The sequence below is a fragment of the Lepus europaeus genome, chromosome 9 (assembly GCF_033115175.1).
Source record: "Lepus europaeus isolate LE1 chromosome 9, mLepTim1.pri, whole genome shotgun sequence".
Classification (NCBI taxonomy): domain Eukaryota; kingdom Metazoa; phylum Chordata; class Mammalia; order Lagomorpha; family Leporidae; genus Lepus; species Lepus europaeus.
Window position 1 is genome coordinate 74,727,322 of NC_084835.1, and position 20,893 is coordinate 74,748,214.

At 47.4% G+C, this 20,893-nt stretch overlaps 1 protein-coding gene across 2 annotated transcripts in view; it reads right to left on the reverse strand.

The window, feature by feature from the left end:
* KCTD1 (potassium channel tetramerization domain containing 1) overlaps positions 1 to 20,893 on the reverse strand; it is a 114,002-nt gene that overhangs the window by 45,219 nt on the left and 47,890 nt on the right. For both annotated transcript variants that reach the window (XM_062201499.1, XM_062201498.1), the window contains exon 2: positions 12,254 to 12,432. In XM_062201499.1, the coding sequence (XP_062057483.1) occupies positions 12,254 to 12,417 (164 nt within the window). In that variant the 5' untranslated portion in view covers positions 12,418 to 12,432. The remainder of the gene's footprint in view (positions 1 to 12,253; positions 12,433 to 20,893) is intronic.

Consider the following 20,893-nt stretch of genomic DNA (forward strand, 5'->3'; position numbering starts at 1 on the left):
TAGAGAGAAACGCTAAGGAAAATTCAGTCAGTGTTCAAATACACCTCAAGCCTTTGCAATGCACCAGGCATGGCACGCAAGGCACTGGGGGCTCTACTATTTGTTTAAAAATCCAAGATACAGGTTTAGAGAGCATATTTTAAAAATGAAGTTTTAAAGTTTCCTGACTTGTGTGGGGTGTGTACATGCAGGTTTTGTGCAGACACAGTGCGAGCCTTGGGCGAGTTCTGCTGCACCAGTGGGACACTCGGGCCTACGGCTTCAACAGCAACAGGCAGGGAGGGCGCAGGGAAGGGGGTGACTTGCACACAGGCCCAGCACTTTGTACCTGAAGAGCAGCCCTCAGTGCCCTGCACTGTCCAGGGCACCATTCCTTCCAGTGCACACCGTGCGAGGGTCAAAGCTGGTCACCAAGGGTTTTGTTAAGGATTTTCTCTCTAAAGAGACAACCAGCCAGCCATCAATGTGTGCCAAGGCCACTGGCCACGGCCAGCTTTGTCCCTTGCTGCAAGCACACCTGTATACTAGACACGGGGGCTTAAAAACTGAACTTCCAGAAAACCATAAGCAAATAAAAACAAGACTCATCGATCCCACTGTCCAGTCTAACGCAGTGCTTTTCAAGCTTTTTAAAGCTGTGACACATATAGAAAGTGACAGTGCTGAGTGAAGGCTGATCGTAGCAGGAAGCGGCTGGCCTGGAAGCTCTGGCCGCCTCGGGGGCAGAGGGCTCAGCAGGTGCAGCTGTGCCCCAGCCCTCACCCAGAAGCTCTCTTCTAGTAGATAAGGCAAAGACCACCTTGAGGATGAAGTGGCTTGAAACAGTGAGATGGCCTGCCCCTTGGCTAATGCCCACTGTTGGAACACCATTCTGAAAGTGAAACAATGGTCTATGCTATGGCTTGGGTATGGTTTGTCCCCTGAAGTTGCAGGTGCTGGAAACTTCGTCCCCAGTGTAATAGCACTGAGAGATGGTGGGACCTTTAGGGGGATCCTGGTGGGTGGTGGTTAGGTCATGGGGCTCCAGTCTCACCAGGGCCTGGGTTAGGTTCTCTGGGGGACAGGATTAGGTCTTGTGAATGAGTCAGGTCTTGCAGAAGTGAATGAGTTCTCACAAGAGAAGGAGGTTATAAAGCAAGCTTGGCATCGCCCCTCAGCTTTCTTGCCTAGGGAGCTCTCCCGTACGTGCAACCACGTCCCTTCCACGTTCCTGCCGTGCATGAAGCAGCATGTGGCCCTCACTGGAGGCTTTAGAAGATGCTCTTGGGCCCCCAGTCTGTGAGCTAGGCCTCTGTATCAATTTCTTAGCCCTAGTTACAGCAATGGACAGTGGACTGATACAGACTACGTGGCTGAACAGAGGAGGCATCAAAAACCCCAGGCTCAGGACCCATAAAACTAGAATCTTCAGGAGCAGCACCAGGCAGTTTTCCTTTTTAAGACTTTAACTTGTTGGGGCCGGCACTGTGGCAGAGCGAGTGGGGCCACTGCCTGCAGTGTTGGCATCCCATATGGGAGCCAGTTTGTGTCCTGGCTGCTCCACTGCTGATCCAGCTTTCTGCTAATGTGCCTAGGAAGGCAGCAGAGGATGGCCCAAGTCCTTGGGCCTCTGCACCCATGTGGGAGACCTGGAGGAGGCTCCTGGCTCCTGGCTTCGGATCAGCACAGCTGCAGCCATTTGGGTAGTGAGCTAGCGGATGGAAGATTCTCTCTCTCTGCTTCTGCCTTTGCCACTCTGTAACTCTGCCTTTCAAATAAATTTTTTTTTTAAAAAAAGACTTTAACTTGTGGGGTTAGCATTGTGACACAATAGGTTAAGATGCCACCTGTGACACCAGTATCCCATGGGGTGCCAATTTGAGCCCCGGCCGCTCTGCTTCTGATTCAGCTCCCTGCTAATAAGCATAGAAGGCAGTGGATGATAACCCTAGTACTTGGGTCCCTGTCATCCACATGGGAGACCTAGATGGAGTTTCTCACTTCAGGCTTTAGCCTGTCCCAGCCCCAACTGTTATGGGCATTTGGGGAGTGAACTAACAGATGGAAGATCTCTCTTTGTGTCTCTCTCTGTCCCTGTCACTCTGCCTTTCCAAGAAAAATCTTTTATTTGACAGGCAGAGTTATAGACAGTGAGAGAGAAAGAGAGAAAGGTCCTCCTTCCGTTGGTTCACTCCCCAGATGGCTGGGCCATGTGGAAACCAGGAGCCAGGAGCTTCTTCCAGGTCTCTCATGTGGGAGCAGGGGTCCAAGGACTTGGGCCATCCTCCACTGCTTTTGCAGGTGCAGTAGCAAGGAGCTGGATTGGAAGTGGAGTAGCTGGGGGATTGAACTGGTGCCCGTATGAGTTGCTTGCATTGCAGGCAGCAGCTTTACCCACTGCGTCACAATTCTGCCCACTAGTTATTTATTTTTAAGATTTATTTTTATTTATTTGAAAGGCAGAGAGAGAGAGAGAATCTGCCATCTGCTTGTTCACTTCCAAATGGCTACAGTGGCCAGGGTTGGATCAAGACGAAGCCAGGAGCCCGGAACTCCTTCCAAGTCTCCCATGTGGGTGCAGGGGCCCAAATACTTGGGCCCTCTTCCACACTTTCCCAGGAGCATTAGCAAGGAGCTGGATCAGAAATGGAGCAGCTAGTACTCAAACTGGTGCCCATATGGCAGGTGTTGGCTTAACCAGCTCTGCTGCAACACTGGTCTCTCTTCTGTTTCTTTTTTCTTTTTCTTTCTTCTTTTTTTTTTTTTAAATATTTATTTATTTATTTGAAAGTCAGAGTTACACAGAGAGAGGAGAGGCAGAGAGAGAGGTTTTCCATTTGCTGGTTCACTCCCCACATGGCTGCAATGGCTGGAGCTGCGCCGATCCAAAGCCAGGAACCTCTTCAGGGTCTCCCACATGGGGTGCAGGGGCCCAAGCACTTGAGCCATCCTCCACTGCCCTCCTGGGCCACAGCAGAGAGCTGGACTGGAAGAGCAGCAACTGGGACTAGAACCCAGCGCCCATATGGGATGCCGGCGCCACAGGCGGAAGATTAACCAAGTGAGCCATGGCGCCGGCCCCAAATCTTTTATTTTTTAAAGTATGTTGAATGAATAAAAGAAAAGGGGAAATTACAGGTGATGCGTGATTATCCTTTCTTTAAATCAAGGGTGGGGAACCTGTTCTCGGCTAAGGAACATGTGGATATTCACAACATCAGTCGTGGACCATACAAAATCATCAACTTAAAAATGCGCTTCCTATAGATTTGAGTTTCAAGTCCCACCTGCGGTTCCTTTGGCAGTGCCAGACCAAATGATTCTGTGGGCTTTAGATGGCCCAGGGGCCGGACATTCCCCACCCACGCTTACAATTCTGCTCTAAGATAAGACTTACGAGTTAGAATTACTTTAAGACTGCAGTCTGTTTTGTTCCCTAGTGGCAACAGAGGTTTGATGAGTCTGCCAATAGTACCTTGTCAGTAATGGGAGGAAGACCTTTCCAGTACTGAGCAGAGAATCCACTTTCATTGGGTAAAAAAAAAAGTCTTCTGAAGCTAACCGTTTCATTTATTCTCTGCCTATGCAGCTGAGGAACAATTCTGGGAAAGCAGTTCTGCAGATGAGAGAGAGAGAGAAGGAGAATGTCCCCATGTCTCCAGGGAAACCTCTGTCTTTCATTTGCCAGGTGCTTTTCCTCTTCAGGAATCCTTCCATGAGTTCATTTTCTTACAAAAAAAAAAAAAATCAACCAGTCTCACCAGTGACAACTCTTCTTCATGTTATGCATTTCCTTAGCAGGAGTTTTCATAGCAGCAGAGAGATGCTCTCTCTTTCCATTTGTGCTTCAGCTGTACATCTCAGGTCTATATTCAGTCATCTAAAAATCTCCCATAACCTACTCTGTGACTTTGCCATTGGATACAGACATTTATCAAAGATGTGGCTCTAAGGAGCAGGCCACAGTAAAGAGCTTTCTCTTCTGTGCCATGCAGTAACTCTGAAAGAAGACTCAACAAGCCGTTTGGCAAACAGGATGCATTTACAAGTATTCTGAAGGCATTTCTGTTCAGATCCTGACACTTGGGCAGGGTGACAACCTAGCTGGACCCGTGGCTAGAGACCACAGTGCTAAAACTGGAACTGTCACAAAAACTGACAGCACAGGATCCCCAGCCCTAATACAGGATTACAGAAAACTCCAGGCTGGCAGACAGCAATTGCATGGAAATCCCAACGTTAGAATCCAGTCTTCAGAACGCACTCCCCCATCTCCTAATCCTGCCCTGGTCTGATTTTCCGTTTGGTGGAGCTCCACGTCGACACCCTAGCAATGGCTAACACATCCCAGAGGGATGCATGCCAGAAGCCGGATCACTGTTGGCAAAGCACACACGCTTGGCATCCCATGCTAACGCTCCAAAGACACACACCCCTTGGGTGGCCATGGGTGTCGGCGGCAAGGCTGAAAGTTCAGTCTCTTTTGGGTTTTGCAATTACCTACGTATGCCAGTGTGCTGAGTAACTCTGCTGCTATTTCAGAGAGACTAATTTAGCATAATCTGCCTATGTGGGAGTTAACTCATGTACTGGGTTTAAAATGTACAAAACTGTCAAGCCATGAGATCAGATGGCTCATCTTTCACCTGTCGGTCCCTGGCTGACAGCAGCTCTTGTCACTAAGACCCCTGCCTTGTTATCATCTGATAGGGCTCATTAAAGAGTAGCAGAATGCAGGTCTAAATAGCCATCAATAAAGCTGCTATTAAGACTGCTGTTAGAGGTGACAGTAAAGGATGAAATAGACCTAACTTTGGATTATCAAAGTCAAAGCCATCATCAAGAGCCACAATAACGTCAGGATCAAAATCCAGCCGAGGTCCTGAAACCAGAGCTGCTTTTATTTAGCAATCTAACATCTTCCTCAAATTCTGAAGCAAACACTCATGACCTGACTTTGAACTCAGACTTGTATCTTCTTTTACATCAGGCTGGAGGGCCACATAAGGCCCACGAAATCATCTGGGACTCAAAATTCAATAAATCTACAGCAGGCTAATTCTTAGGTTGGTAATTTTGTATGGCCCACGAATGATGTTATAAATATCCAAATGGCCCTTGGCAGAAAAAAAGCTCTCCATACCTGTTTTAAAGCAATCACAAAATATATTTTTAATATCTCACACATGTGACTCAGAAGACACTTCAGTGCCAATGGTAATTCTTGAAGAGGCTATGTAATTTGGTACGAATCTTAGTTACTTCAGAGGAATTACTTAGGCACTTGGATTGTCTATCATCAAGGATGTTAATAACGAGTGCCTTTGCTTTTTTAATCAGGTATAATCAAATCAGGTCTGCCCTTAAAATTTGCACAGTCCAGGGCCAGAGTCCAGCTCCAAGTGTCTAGATATTTATAAGCTGTAAATCAAGATAACAAACTTGAAAATATTTCTTGACTTCTTTGTATATCCATTTAACCTCCTTTCTCAATGGTGGTCTAGTTTTGTTGACTTAAAAAAAACTGATGTAAAGTTACTGCATGGGGCTGGTGCCACGGTGTAGTACGTTAATCTTCCACCTATGGCACCAGCATCCTATATGGGCACCGGTTCTAGTCTCAGCTGCTCCTTTTTTTTTTTTTTTTTGACAGGCAGAGTTAGACAGTCAGACAGACAGACAGAGAGAAAGGTCTTCCTTTACTGTTGGTTCACCCCCCACAAGTGGCCACTACGGCCAGTGCGTTGCAGCCGGCACGCTGAGCTGATCCGAAGCCAGGAGCCAGGTGCTTCCTCCTGGACTCCCATGCAGGTGCAGGGCCCAAGCACTTGGGCCATCCTCCACTGCACTCCCGGGCCACAGCAGAGAGCTGGACTGGAAGAGGAGCAACCGGGACAGAATCTGGTGCCCCGACTGGGACTAGAACCCGGGGTGCTGGTGCTGCAGGTGGAGGATTAGCCTAGTGAGCCGCGGCGCTGGCCCCAGCTGCTCCTCTTCCAATCCAGCTCTCTGCTGTGGCCTGGGAAAGCAGTAGAAGACGGCCCAAGTCCTTGAGCCCCTGCACCTGTGTGGGAGACCTGGAAGAAGCTCCTGGCTCCTGGTTTCAGATCGGCGCAGTTCTGGCCATAGCAGCCATTTGGGGAGTGAACCAGCAGGTGGAAGACCTCTTTCTCTATCTCTCCCTCTCATTGTCTGTAACTCTACCTCTCCAATAAATAAATTTTAAAAATCTTTAAAAATTAAATAAAGTTACTGCAGACCTGGAGTGGGTGTCTTTCCTGACGATGCACAGTTCAAGATCACAATCAGAATTGGTGGCTCGAAGGAGCCTTTGAAAGGGCCCAGGTTTATCATCTCTGAGATGGTACAAAGTAGCCTCTGCTTCATAAACACGTCAAAAGAGCTGCTGTGCATCTCACACAAACACTGGTCAGACACAGTACATCACTCAGGTAAGCAGTTTTGAGTTAGCTTCCAAACTGCAGTCCCTTTAGCTAAAAGACATGGGATAATGGAAGTGAGTAACGAAGCAGAGAATAACCATTGTGTGAGGTGCAGACATCCACTTGCTCACTAAGGTACCACTAGTGCTTACAAACCAAAAACCAGCGGACAAAAAAAAAAAAAAAAAAAAAAAAACCAACCACACAGGCCAACACAATACCATGGGATCATTGGTAACCTTGGTAAAAGAAATGACCGAAAGGTATTCTCTGTGGGTACAGTGGCCATTATGAACTAGCACACAATATTCATTGAGGGAGATGTCTGAATTCTCTTGGAGGCCTGCTCTCTGTGTTCAAAGCCAGATGGTGAAAATCAGGACCTCTTGGGAAAATTGCAGAGGTCCCATTTTATTGGTCCAGGGCAGGTCTGAGATGGGTTTTTAATGCTTCCCAGGTGCTTCCAATGTTCAGCCATGTGGTCCATCTTACCACTTTCTGGGCGATGATGTGCTAAGGCTGGTCACGTGCCAAAAGAGGAGGTTAAATAAAGACAGAATAAGAAAGCATGCATGATAGGTCAAAGTGGAATAAACACTGTTTGCAGAACTTCTAAAATTATAGACAAAGACACTTCATCTTTTAAGGTCATTTGTCATATAAGTCAGTACGTTTACATTACAAATCCCCCCCACCCTGAAATCCTACAGCAAGCCCTGCTCCCCCAGGGCTACACCAAGGAAGAGACAGGTGACAGAGAAACTGTAGCTTGAAGGCAGTGGGGCAGGTAGCGGAAGGGGTTTGAAGTACCCTACAGCCTAGAGAATGACCGCTGGAGTTATTTGTAACTCCCTGGTCATGGGCAACCTGATGTCCTTAACAGTTAATAAGGTGCCCCAGCTGTCCCTTGGCATGAGAGGAGCCCCTGACACCTAAGGGCAAATCATTAAAAAACATTTCTTCTATCTTTGATGACTACAATTTATATGGGGGCTGGTGTTGGGGCATAGTGGGTTAAGCCACTGCCTGGGATGCTGGCATCCCATACTGGAGTGCCGATTCAGGTCCGGGTCACTCCACTTCCAATCCAGCTCCCTGTTAATGCCTTTGGAAAAGCAATGGACAGCTACTCACATGGGAGACTCAGCTCCTGGCCTTGTTCCGGACCAGCACTGGCCACTGCAGCCATGTGGGGAGTGAACTAGCAGATGGAAGATCTCTGTCTCACCCTATCACTCTGCATTTCAAATAAATAAAATAAATCTTTAATTTAAAAAAAGGCAGAATTTCAGAGTGAAAGGAGAGACAGAGATCTTCCATCTGCTAGTTCACGTCCCAAATGGCCGCAACAGCTAGGACTAAGGCAGGCCAAAGCCAGGAGCCAGGAGTTTCTCCCAGGTCTGCCAAATGGGTGCAGGGGTCCAAGCACTTGGGCCATCCTCCACTGCTTTCCCACGCACATTAGCAGGGAGCTGGATAGGAGGTGGAGCAGCCAGGATTTGAACTGGTGTCCATATGGAATGCCAATATTGCAGGCCGTGCTTTAACCCGCTGAGCCACAGCTCTGGCCCCAATAAATCTTAATAAAATAAAATAAAATCGGTTGTTGCTTTGAAATTAACATTTAATTACTTCCCCCAAATCCATAAAACAAAGAACAAAGCAACTCCTAGTGTTCCACATCTAAATCTGTATTATTGGACCGATGTCATTTGTGTTAGGTATAAGCAACCGCAACACAAGTCACGCTGTAAGGCTTGAGTCTTGCCGTAAGCTTCAAGATATTTGCTAATGATAAGGATGATCTTGGAACTTGTCACAGGTGAGAGTAAGAGGACAAGGAGGTGCAGGGAAAGAGCCCCTGAGACTGCAAGAATCCAGACACAAGGTGGTTTCCCTGGCTCAAGAAAGGGAGGAATGGGATATATTTGGAATTGGGAAGGCAGTTTGAAAAGAAACAATTGCTAGGTTTGGCAGGAGATTAAGTAGAAAGGCAATACTATGTGTTGGGCACAGGGCCATGGCGTGCTTTTCATAATCGCATTTAATCCTCCCAGTAACCCTGCAAGAAGACATAGTTGTGCCTATTTTACAAGAGAGAAGACAGGCGTGCAGAAATTGAACCCCTCCACAGCCAAACAACTGGTGGGTCAAGGGCAGAGCCAGCGTCCAAATCTAGAGCTAATGAATCACAAATTATCTTTGCTGCTGTTCCAGCGACACTGCAGCTCACCAGTGAGAGGAAGCTCAGGGAGAGGCGAGAAAAGAAGGTGAACAACTGTTTGTTTCCTAGTCACACAGGCGATTTTTGATGAGACAAGTATCAGGCTGGGGGGGAGGGGTTTAATAAGATGTGCTTATAAAAATATCTGGGCCGGCGCCGCGGCTCACTAGGCTAATCCTCCGCCTTGCGGCGCCGGCACACCGGGTTCTAGTCCCGGTCGGGGCACCGGTCCTGTCCCGGTTGCCCCTCTTCCAGGCCAGCTCTCTGCTGTGGCCAGGGAGTGCAGTGGAGGATGGCCCAAGTCCTTGGGCCCTGCACCCCATGGGAGACCAGGAGAAGCACCTGGCTCCTGCCATCGGATCAGCGCGGTGCGCCGGCCGCAGCGCGCTACCGCGGCGGCCATTGGAGGGTGAACCAACGGCAAAAAGGAAGACCTTTCTCTCTGTCTCTCTCTCACTGTCCACTCTGCCTGTCAAAAATAAAAAAAAATAAATAAATAAAAAAAATAAAAAAAATAAAAAATAAATTAAAAAAATATATCTGTTCAGAGATAAGCATTGTAAAACTAAAAAAAAAAAAAAAAAACAGTGGGACACCGGTAATTCTGTGTTTTCCATGAGCACATTAAAAAAAAAAAAAAATTAAAAAGGGGCTGGCACTGCGACGTAGCAGGTGAAGCCGCCACCTGCAGTGCCGGCATCCCATATGAGCACTGGTTCTAGTCCTGGATGCTCCTCTTCCGATCCAGCTCTCTGCTATGGCCTGGGAAAGCAGTAGAAGACGGCCCAACTCCTTGGGCCTCTGTACCCACATGGGAGACTAGGGAGAAGCACCTGTCTCCTGGCTACGGATCAGCCCAGCTCCTGCCGCTGCGGCCATTTGGGAAGTGAACCAGCGGATGGAGGACCTCTCTCTCTCTCTCTCTCTACCTCTGCAACCCTGCCTTTCAAATAAATAAATAAATTTTTTTTAAAAAAGTAAAAAAATGACAGAATTTCAATAATATATTTTACACTTACGTGGCCAATTACTTGCAAGACAGGATCTGAATAAATACAGCCTCCAACCCCTTGTCTTCCTGCACTGCCAACAGCCCAGAAATACCAGAGAGCATCACAAAGGTCCAACCCCATGGGATACGAGTTGGTGGACAGATACCCACCCAGCTGCAATGAACGTCATTAGGAAGCCAGCTGCTCAGTGCAGAGACAAATGGTGTTTTTACAACTGAGCATCCCTCACCTGAAAAATCCAAAATCCAAACTCCAAAATGCTCTAAAATCTAAAACTCAGAGCACTGACATGCCGCCGCAAATGGAAAATGCCATACCCAACCTCACGTGATCGTCTGCAAAACACTGGTGCACTAAAAATACCGTGCAAAATCAACTTCAGGATGTGTGCTTAAGGTGTACAGGAAACATAAACATGTTTCATGTTTAGACTTGGGTCCCATCTATAAGATATCTCATTACAGACATGCAAATATTCCAAAATCTGAAAATTTCTGAAATTCAAAACACTTCTGGCCCCAGGCATTTCAGAAGTGGGATACTTAACCTGCATGAACAGCCCTCCACTATCGGTTTAAAAAGCAAACTGAAGCAGAAAGGCCACCACATCCCAGCAGTGAATTTTGCTACAGTTCCACATTTGCTTCTTGACTGCTGCATTCTATACATCCTGTAGCCTGTCCCCTAGAATTAGCTGCTCATCAGAAAGACCAGCTGTGATTCTCTGTTGTTGAAGCTGGTATTAGCAGATTAGAAGATATGGAATAGGTATTTTTAAAAAATAGCATTATGCATATCAATATTCTTTGAAAAAAATAAGCATGATTGCAATATGATGTAGCACCTACAATCAGGCACTCAATCATATCAATGCCAGACCTGGTGTTATCATTGCACTTTAAAATAGGCCACTTGGAGTTGGCATTATGGCACAGTGGGTATGCCTGCAACACTGGCACTCTATATGGGTGCCAGTTTGTGTCCTGGATGATCCACTTCTGATCCAGCTCCCTGTTAATGGCCTGGGAAAAGCAGTGGAAGGTAGCCCAAGTATTTGTGCCCTTGCCACCCACATGGGAGACACCAATGAAGCTCCTAGCTCCTGGCTTTGGCTTGGCCCAGCCCTGGCTATTGTGGCCATCTGAGGAGTGAAGCAGTAGATAGAAGAAAGGAAACAGTTTATCTTTCTTCTTCCCAATCTTTCATAAAATGCCAGGTAGTCAAAACAAAACCAAAATCAAAGCCGAAGCCAAAGCCAAAACCAACCAAAACCAAAACCCAGTCTTCAGGCCATTTCCAAGGGGACAGTGATTTTTTACATCAGTGCTGTCTGCTTGGGCTGAAGCTCCCCGCCATGTGTTACTTTGTAAGACATCCTTAACACTGGAGACCCAGGAAGTCGGTTTCTATTTCTCATGAGCAGACACAAACAGAAACACCCTTTGCCCCGACACCAGCCCATGCAAGCTCAAGTTCCTCTATCTATCAGCAGAGCTCATGAAGATCAATTCCCTTACAGGGTCTGGGCATGGCCCCTGAATCTAGGGCAGAGCCAGGGGGGCTGTCCCAGGCTGCAAAGGAGATTAATTCCTCAGAACTCCTTTAGGAATGGGAGGGTTGAGTGGGGCAGGGGATATCCCATAGGCATAGCCTGCTTCTTCATACAGTTTATACAGTTACTTATCTGCCTTGAGCTGTGCCCTACATTCTATGGCCTTCCCTTTTTTCTCCTAAAGAAGGCCATCTTGGCTCTGTGGACTTAAAAATAAAAAAGGTTAGTTTGTCTATTTGTTTATTTGAAAAGCAGAGTGACAGAAAGGGGGAAGGAGAGAGAGAGAGAGAGATCTTCCATTCTCTGATTCACTCCCCAAATGGCCACAACAGCGGGGCTGGGGCTGGGCCGGGTTGAAGCCAGAAGCCAGAACTCCATCTGGGTCTCCCACATAAGAAGCAGGAACCCAAATACTTGAGTCCTTATAGGCTGCCTCCCAGGCACATCAACAGGAGGTGAGATCAGCAGCAGAGGAGCTAACTCAAACTGGCTTCCTGGATTGTTCTCATGCTGTTGTGAACATACCGCTGATAACAGCCTTGCAGGAGATCTCTCTCTTTTACTGCTTCACAAATTGCATAGTCCCAGATATAAAACTGTTGAGAGTCTGATAGGAAGACTGATAAAGAGTCTCTTTTTTGTAGTTCACAAGTTGTTGGCCAAGTGATTTTCTACAAAATTTTAAGGATTTATAAGACTGTGTGTTCTAGAAGAAGATGGAAGAAAGGAGGGGGGTAGAAATCACCTTTCTTGTACCACTTGAAGAGTTACAACAATCTTCATGGAGTGAAATATTCCAGAACTCTGTTCCTGCCTCCCACTTACACATGCACTCAACTCAGCTATGGGCCGGATCCTAACTGAGGGGAGACACACAGCCAGATCCAAGGGCAGCCTCTGCTGCAGGGTGGCCCACACGGCACTCGCGTGTCCTAATCCCAGCCTTGTTGCTGTGGCCATGTTGCTCGGATGGTCAAAGGAAAAACAGTTAGAGCATCACACACACACGCTTGTGAGGCTGCCTCTGCATTTTCCAGATTACCTTGATTCGGGGTATTTGGTGAGGGTGGCCAGGCTGCTGGTGTACATGTGGCCGCCCACGTCGATGTGCACGGGCGCATTGGATTTTGTGAGCTGTGCTGGCGTGGGGATGCCTTGGTTGTTCAGTGGAGATGCGGGGGATCTAGTGATCAGAGGTCTTGACATATTGGGCCGACTGTCCTATGGAGAGATAAGCAAGTTTAGACAGTGTTTCTCTTTTCAGTGGAAAGAAAGGAAATACATAGATCATAAAGAATAAGTCAGTAACTAATGCTGATATTCTCTCAGTAATAAAATCTAAAATCAGCAAGCTCTCGCTTTTGAAATAGTGAATATTAGGAAAACAAATTATGAAACAAAAAGAAGGGAAACTTTACGTGCTCAGAATCCCGGAGCTGAGCAAGGGTTCCTTTCAGATAATTCTGAAGACCAGTACTAATGAATTCTTGAATTTAACAACCGGTAAATGGCATGGGGAGAAATTCTATTTATCCCAAATGAGGAGATAATCAATGCTTAATAAAATACACATCCAAATAAAACGGGTATGGCTTATCCTTTGACAACTTCTTTATTGCTATGCACTTGGAATAAAAACAGATCTTTGGCACCTGAGTGCTACACCTTTTCCTAAATTTTTCTAATCAAGAAAGAGAGGGCAGAATGAGATTAGCCATCAGCTCATACACGTTGCAATCTTGCAGAGAGGCACCGGTGGCAAGTTTCTCAGTCCACAGATTAAAAAATTAATAACCAGCCCATCCTCTACCTACTGTTCCCTGATTCTGTCCCTAAGGGCTGTGTGCCTGGGAGGACTTAGCACAGCCTTCACTGACAAACACGTGCTTGTGAGCCAGAGGCCAGTGCTCCTCTGTATCCCTGACTCCTCGAACCAATCAGGCTCCCAAGGTGGAACCCAGGCAGACGGGCGTGCAGCAACGTGCAGCAGTACAAGCGGAGGTTCAGCGTGAGCACAGAGACCAAAGTGGGGACATCACACTGTGGCCGCAAGAACCTGCTGGGGAAACTGTACTCCCGAGAAAATAAAATATTCTATCCTTTCCATGGATACAATATAAATATTTCAAACGCTACCCAAACAAGGTTGACTGCTTTTACATTAGAGCCCAAACCACAGACAAGTCAAGTCAGGTCTCTGGCACTCCATGAAGGGTCAAATATTTAGAGTCTGCAACTGAAGAATAAGCTAAAATATCAGTTAGAGATGAATTCTGGACAGCTGACGACACACGTATATGCCCTATTTCTAATTTAGCCGGAGACTGGTTTCAAACACATGGTGTGTGCCAAAGCCAACGATAAAGCGCACGAAGGGGATTTTGAAAAATGCCTTTGATGGAGATTACAGAGGGGAAGTCATCTCGTTTCTGTGCATAAAACGCGGCGCGAAAAAATATAAATTTGCAAAACAGCATAGATGTTACGATGTGGATTAGCTTGAGGAGTTACCTGAGGCACAACTGTTAGACTATTTAGCATTAACCACATGTCCAAGCAAGACTGCGAACGCACACACTCTCTGAAATGCCGCATCTACTAGGAACCGGGTGGCCACTGGGCTTACACACAAAACATTTGCCATCTGTGTGGTGCTCGTGGGCTCGTCGAATTCAATTCCACGGAGGCAGAAATGGTCACAGCAAGAGAGTTAACGCTTTAGTTCTTAAATTGGGTGGCAGGCTCATGGGGATTCATCATATTACAGGTCCTATATTTTTTTAGTAATGCAAAAATAGGTCTTAAAAGTGCAAAAGAGTGTCTGCATCACATCAAGAGGTTCATGGGTTACTGGGTAAGGGAAAAACTAAAACGACGGGGTTCGTAGGAAATACAAAACAGTTAAGGTTCAGAAATAGTCAAAGTAGCATTTTAGGTGCCAGCCTTTGGCCTGATGGTTAAGGTGGCAGCTGGGATGCCAGGGTCTCACACTGGAGTGCCTGGGCTCAGTTCCCAGCTCTGGCTCCTCACTCCAGCTTCCTGTCAACACAGACCCTGACAGGCAGAGGTGACAGCTCAAGTAACTGGGTATCTGCCACTTACATGGAGACCTGGATTGAATTTTTGACTCCTGACTACGCCTCCCGCCCTCCCAATGACCCTGACAGGCATAAGGGGAGTAAACCAGTGGATAGGAGCTCCCTCTGCGACTCTCACATCAATGTTTGAAAATGCAATCACATAACCTCCACTTTAAATATAAATATATATATATGGTCTGATTTCCTTTCAAAGAATCATTTCCTGGCTGCACACACACGCACCTCCCTCCCTGTTATAATTCAGCCCGTCACAGCACTGCAGAGTCTGTAATAGTTTTTCAATTGGACACATTCTATATCCCGCCTGAGGGTGCTCAGGCGAAAATGAACAGATTTGCAGGGTTAATGTTGTCGTTAGACTGTGACCTCATTCAGCGCAGCTCTAACACTGCGAGGTCTATATAGAAGGAGGAAAGAATTATAGCATAACTGATCGGCTGAAGGATTCCAGATTTCTCAGAATATCTACCGTTTACATTATAAATCATAAATGGATGGATATTGTTACATTTAAAGTTGAACCAGAGTTTCTCTGGCTGGGGGGGGGGGGGGTTAACCCTTCAGGGCAAGGATTGGAATTGGTCTTTGCTGAGCCCTCCAACTCCTCCCAGGGTCTTCCTCCACTCTGACACCTTCCCTGCTCCGTGTGTGTGTCCCCTTCACCACGATCCTTTCTAAGGTGCTGATGGTAGCTAACAGGGTTAAAGGGCTTCCATTTGGTACTTCCTGTAGTGGGAAAGATGGAAAGAACTTTTAAAACCTACAGGCTGGGGTGGGGGTGGGCATGGGGCTGGAGGTCTTGGCATTTGTCGTGGGATGGAGGTGACACTCAGTGGCTACCCTGCCTGCTCCAGAGGCTTCATCCAATCATCATGGCAGCCCCTCGCCTGCCAGGGACTGCAGTGGGCACTGTCCCACCTTCATCTGGATACTGACTTTCCAGACGGGACACTACGAGCAGCAGCCACCTCCTCACTGAAGGAGAAACCCAGTGCCCAGCTGGAGAACCTGCGTCCTCCCTGACTGCCGAGTCAGCAAATCAGCTAACACGGGTCTCCTATCTGTAGACTGTCTGTTACTGGGGAAAATAAATTTATTTTTAAAAACCTATTCATTTGGGGCCGGCGCCATGGCTCACTTGGCTAATCCTCCTCCTATGGCGCCAGCATCCCATATGGGCGCCACGTTCTAGTCCTGGCTGCTCCTCTTCCAGTCCAGCTCTTTGCTGTGGCTGTGGAGGATGGCCCAGGTGATTGGGCACCTGCACCCGCATGGGAGACCAGGAGGAGGCACGTGGCTCCTGGCTTCGGATCGGCACAGCGCCAGCCGTAGTGGCCATTTGGGGGGTGAACCAATGGAAGGAAGACCTTTCTCTCTGTCCCTCTCTCTCACTGTCTAACTCTACCTATCAAATAAGTAAAAAAAAAAAAAAAAAAAAAAAACAAACAAAAAAACAAAACAAAACAAAAAAACGTATTCATTTAAGAGAGAGAGAGAGAGAGACAGACAGACAAAACTCCCATTTGCTGGTTCAATGCTTAAATGCCTACATCAGTCAGGGCTGGGCAGAGCTAAAGCCAGGAGCTGGGAACTCAATCCAGACCTCAGAGTGACAACTTCAGCCAGCACCTGCTGCGTCCCAACGTGCCCCTTAGCAGGAAGCTGACAGTGGGCATCAGCTGGGACTCAATCTCAGGCATTCTGATTGGAATCCAGCACACGGTACAGCAGCTTACTACGAGACCACCTGCCTGTCCCACATCTCTCTGTTTTTAGAGCTGGACTGAGTAGGGATTTCTGTCACCTCCCGGGTACAGTACTCTTTCTGCTCTATAGCTGCCTCTCTATGAGGTCATTTGGTTGGGGGACACCTGTCCTGTGGCGCATAGAATCGCTGTCCACTGACAGGTGCAGCAGAATTATCCATGGCGTCATCACCTTTCTTAAACTCCCCTTTCCCATCTGACTTTTCCTGTAGTAGCCTGAGCTGGTCGGGTGGAGCGCCATCTCTGCTAAGCCCCTCTGGGCCGCACACCTCACCCAGGGGAAACGAGCCCGCCCTAACATTAACCTGCTCGGTTCTGCCGCTTCCTTGTTCAGCCCACTGTCCCTTCCTTCCACGGTATTTATTAACATCTCCGAGGAGCCAGGCATTGACCAGGTGAGAGAGAGACAGCAGCAAAGCGGACAGATGGTGCCTGGCCTTAGCAGGCTTCTCGGCCAGTGGGAAACAGAGACCAAGAAGCGACTACCAAAAGGGCAGGGGAAGGCCAGGGCACCATGGCAGCTCAATGACTTGGGGACTAGGAGGAAGGATGGGGAAGGGCCCTGGAGACAGCCTCAGCCAAGGCCTAATAGATGAGAACAAATGCTGGGCTGCTGCAAGGAGAGTCCCAAGCAGACCTGCCAAGCCGCGAAGTGGGAGAAGGCATGGTGCACTTTAGAAGTCAAAAGTTCAGTTTAGCGTGGGGATTTAACATTTATTTTCTTTCCCAACGTGAAGGGTTAACACAGGAAAGAGAAGCATGTATGATAACGGTCTGAGAACAACAGAATTAAATGTTAATTTATAATGGAAAAAACCCCAAACTACTGCAACATATGTATGTCTAGAGAAGAGCAGGAAGACGAGCGAAGGAGTGAATGGTCACCTCTCTAAATGGCAGCATCCAACAGACTGCTTGCAATAGAGCAAATGCTGTCTGTGGCACTGTGGCGCCACTTGAAATAGGTGGCTACTTGAGCATCTCAAGTGTGGCAATCACAGCTAAGGACTGAATTTCTTTCTTTTTTTTAAGATTCATTTCTTTATTTATTTGAAAATCAGAGTTACGGGGTGGGCAGGGGGTGGAAGGGGCAGGGAGATAGAGATCTTTCATCTGCTAGTTCCCCCGATAGATAGCCTCAATGGCCAGGGCTGGGCCAGGCCAAAGCCAGGAACCAAGAGCTTCCTCCTAGTCTCCCACGTGGGGCATCCTCCACTGATTTCTCAGGTGCATGAGCAGGGAGCTGGATTGAAAGTGGAGCAGCTGGGACTCAAACCAACGCCCATATGGGATGCTGGTGTCACAGGCAGTGGCTTTTCCCCACTATGCTGTAACACTGGCTCCAGGGCTGGATTTTAAACTTTAATTAACTTTTAATTTAAATCACCACCTGTGGCTGTGGCTGTTCTATTAGATAGTTTAGTACACATTGCTACATTTTTAACACTAGGAAGCCCAGATCATGGCAGATTGAATGTATCACACACATGATGGAGAAGGGGTATTTCAGAACTGAACACAAACAGCCTACAGCTCCATACCACGTTCACTTTCTCCACCTTTATGGCCTTTTCTCCCTGATTTACTGATATTATTATTATTTTTAATTTGACAGAGTTAGACAGTGAGAGTGAGAGATGAGAGAAAGGTCTTCCTTTTGTTGGTTTACCCCCCCAGATGGCTGCTACGGCTGGCGCTACACCCATCCAAAGCCGGGAGCCAGGTGCTTCCTCCTGGTCTCCCATGCAGGTGCAGGGGCCCAAGCACTTGGGCCATCCTCCACTGCCTTCCTGGGCCACAGCAGAGAGCTGGACTGGAAGTGGAGCAACCAGGACTGGAACCAGTGCCCACATGAGATGCTGGCGCCGCAGGGGGAGGATTAACCAAGTGAGCCACGGTGCCAGCCCCGATTTACTGATATTATAAAAAGAAAAAGGAATTAATAGCCACACAAGGAGGAAAAAGAAAGGCACCCTACAGATCTGACATACATAAGAGAATATACTATGTGGCTCCATTCATACGAAGTGACAACTGGACAAAACAAATCTGTGATGACCATGGCCACAACTCTGGCCACCTTGGGGGGCTCTGGATGGGCAGAGGTAGGAAGGAGCCTATGCGAGCTGGAAAAGTCTTAGGTCTCCCTGTGGGAGGCTACACAGTTGCACACACATGTATACTCAAGACTGACTTCAGGGGTGGGAGTGTGGCATAGTGGGTTAGGCTGCCACTTGCAATGCCTGCATCCCAGAGAGGCGCTGGTTCAAGTCCCAGCTGCTCCACTTCAGATCCAGCTCCCTGCTAACATGCCTGAGAAAGCAGAGGAAGATGGCCCAAGTCCCTGGGCCCTTGCACCCACATGGGAGACCTGGATGAGGCTCCTGGCTCCTGGCTTCAGCCTGGTCCAGTCCCAGCTTGCAGCCATTTGGAGAGTAAACCAGCAGATAGAAGATACTCTACTCTATCCATCTCAACTCATCTTTCTCTCATTCTCCCCCCCCCCCCTTTCTCTTCCACTCTCTGTAACTCTGCCTTTCAAATAAATAAACCTTTGGAAAAAAAAATAAACAAGCAAAAAAAGACTGACTCCCCCATAAGTTCCGCTTAAATAAAAAATTAAGCCAGAAATAACCCTGAAACAAATGCCTCTAAGCAGAACACTTTCCCATTCCAATCCTCACTTAAATCTCTGTGAACTATTGCCTTTTCTGAAACCCAAAAAGGTATTTGTCATTTCCCTTCATAGAATTCACCAGCTCTGACCAAAATACGCCGACATGAAAGCACCCTCTGGAACCTGATTTCTCATTCCTCCTTTTCCCATATCTCCCCGGTACGGATTTTCCAGGAGCACTGATCAGTTTATCTTGAACATGGCCATTTCCCAGCAGTTTGCTGCTTCCTCGTGGTCTCATCATCCATCTCACCCACCCAGCAGACTCACAAAGATGTTTGGTGCTAGGCTCCTTCCAGGGACTTGACTTTAGGCATCTTTCAAAAGAAGCTAATAATAATACTAAAAAAAAAAACCTTGTCTCCTAAGTCTAGTCTACCGTGTGCTGTTCCAACAGGAGCCCCGGGATACTGCCTGGAACAAATGAGGTGAAGTTTGAACCAAGAGTTGTAATGACTTTATTTGCTAAGAATGTATGCCCTCGACTTGCCTCCCTCTTTCACTGGGGGAAGAAGCAGGCTTCCCAGTGCCGCCTGCAGAAGAGCACACCAGCAGCGAAACACTCCTATTCCCCGATATTTTAATTCATAACACTCAACAGGGAGATGAACAACTTTAATACAGACCTTAACTTTTCCACAGATCTCAACCTGGATGTAAAATACATGTACAAGTCCTTCTCTCTCTCTGTCTCACACACACACACACACACACACGCATGAGCAGCAACTTTGTTACATGGCATGACTGGAGAAGGGAGAGTTCTGATTAATTCTATTCCTTCTACTCTGGCCCCCGTTGCAGGGGTGGGGAACTTTTTCCCCCTGCCATCTGGATAGTTAGATCACCTGTAGGCCATACTAAATGATGGACTTAAAAGTGAGCCTACTACAGATTTCTTGAATTTTGAGTTCTGCCTGTAGCTGCCTTGGTGGGGCCCAGACCAGATGATTTTGAGGGCCTGATATGTCCCTCGGGCTGGCTGGACAGTCCCCACCCCCGACTGGCACGCAAACTGTAATCGAAGTATCTCGGGCAGGGGCACTGCGTCCGGGGATGGAAATTTATGTTTGCCCTAGGAGTGAATTTCAGGAATGACACAATCCTACTAGACTCTTGCTCAGGGTTCTTAGAGGAAAGCATCACCTTACCGACCATCGTCCGTATACTTCATGGTATCGCAAGCCTCTGAGGCACAGTGTCCATGTGTTTCAAAAGAAGCCTCGTTCGTTACACACTTGATCTTAGCCAAAGGGCTGAGAAGCGATGCCTCCTCTGTTTTTTCACCTGCTCAAGTCCTACTTATTGGGCACCAATCATGTGCCAACCTCTATGGTCTCTGCTGACTTTCACTAACAGAATGAACCTGGAAACATAGATAGATACATACACACACACACAGAAATTTTTCTGATTATTTCATAAGTTGAAAAACCAGTCCCACAGTGCTTCTCAACTGTTTGCAAGATGGCAAATAAGGCCCCAGAATCTGAGCATCCACAGCTGACGTCAGGACTTCCGGGATTCCCCCTTCAGATTCAGAGCCTGCGAGCTCTAAACTCACCAGCAGAGGGATGCTTACTGACTCTCCAGTTTGTAGGACAGTCACTAATTACCAAAATCATTCAAAATGAAGTCATTCAAAAATCAGACTGGGGCTGGCACTGTGGTGCAGCGGGCTAAGCCACCGCCTGTGACACCAATATTCCATACGAGTGCCTGTTCAAGTCCTGAGTGTTCCATTTCCAATCCAGCTCCCTGCTAATGTGCCTTGGGAAGCAACAGAAGATGGCCCGAGTGCCTGGGTCTCTGACACTCTTGTGGGAGACCAAGAGGGAGTTCTGGGCTCCTGGCTTCAGCCTGGCTCAGCCCTGACTATTGTGGCCATTTGAGGAGTGAGCCAGTGAATGGAAGCGCTCTGTCTGGGTCTCTCTCTCTCTGATGCACTGCGTTTCAAATTAATGAATACATTAACTTTTAAAAAAGAAAGTTTACAAAATCAATCAGATTAACTTAGACCAGAAAGTATATCATACGTTGAAGAGTTTCCTCTAAAAATAGTAAAGAAAGGCTTTTTAAAGATAATTTTCAAAACTTCATATAGCTGGGAATGTCACAGATACAGAGCGCCCTAAGGA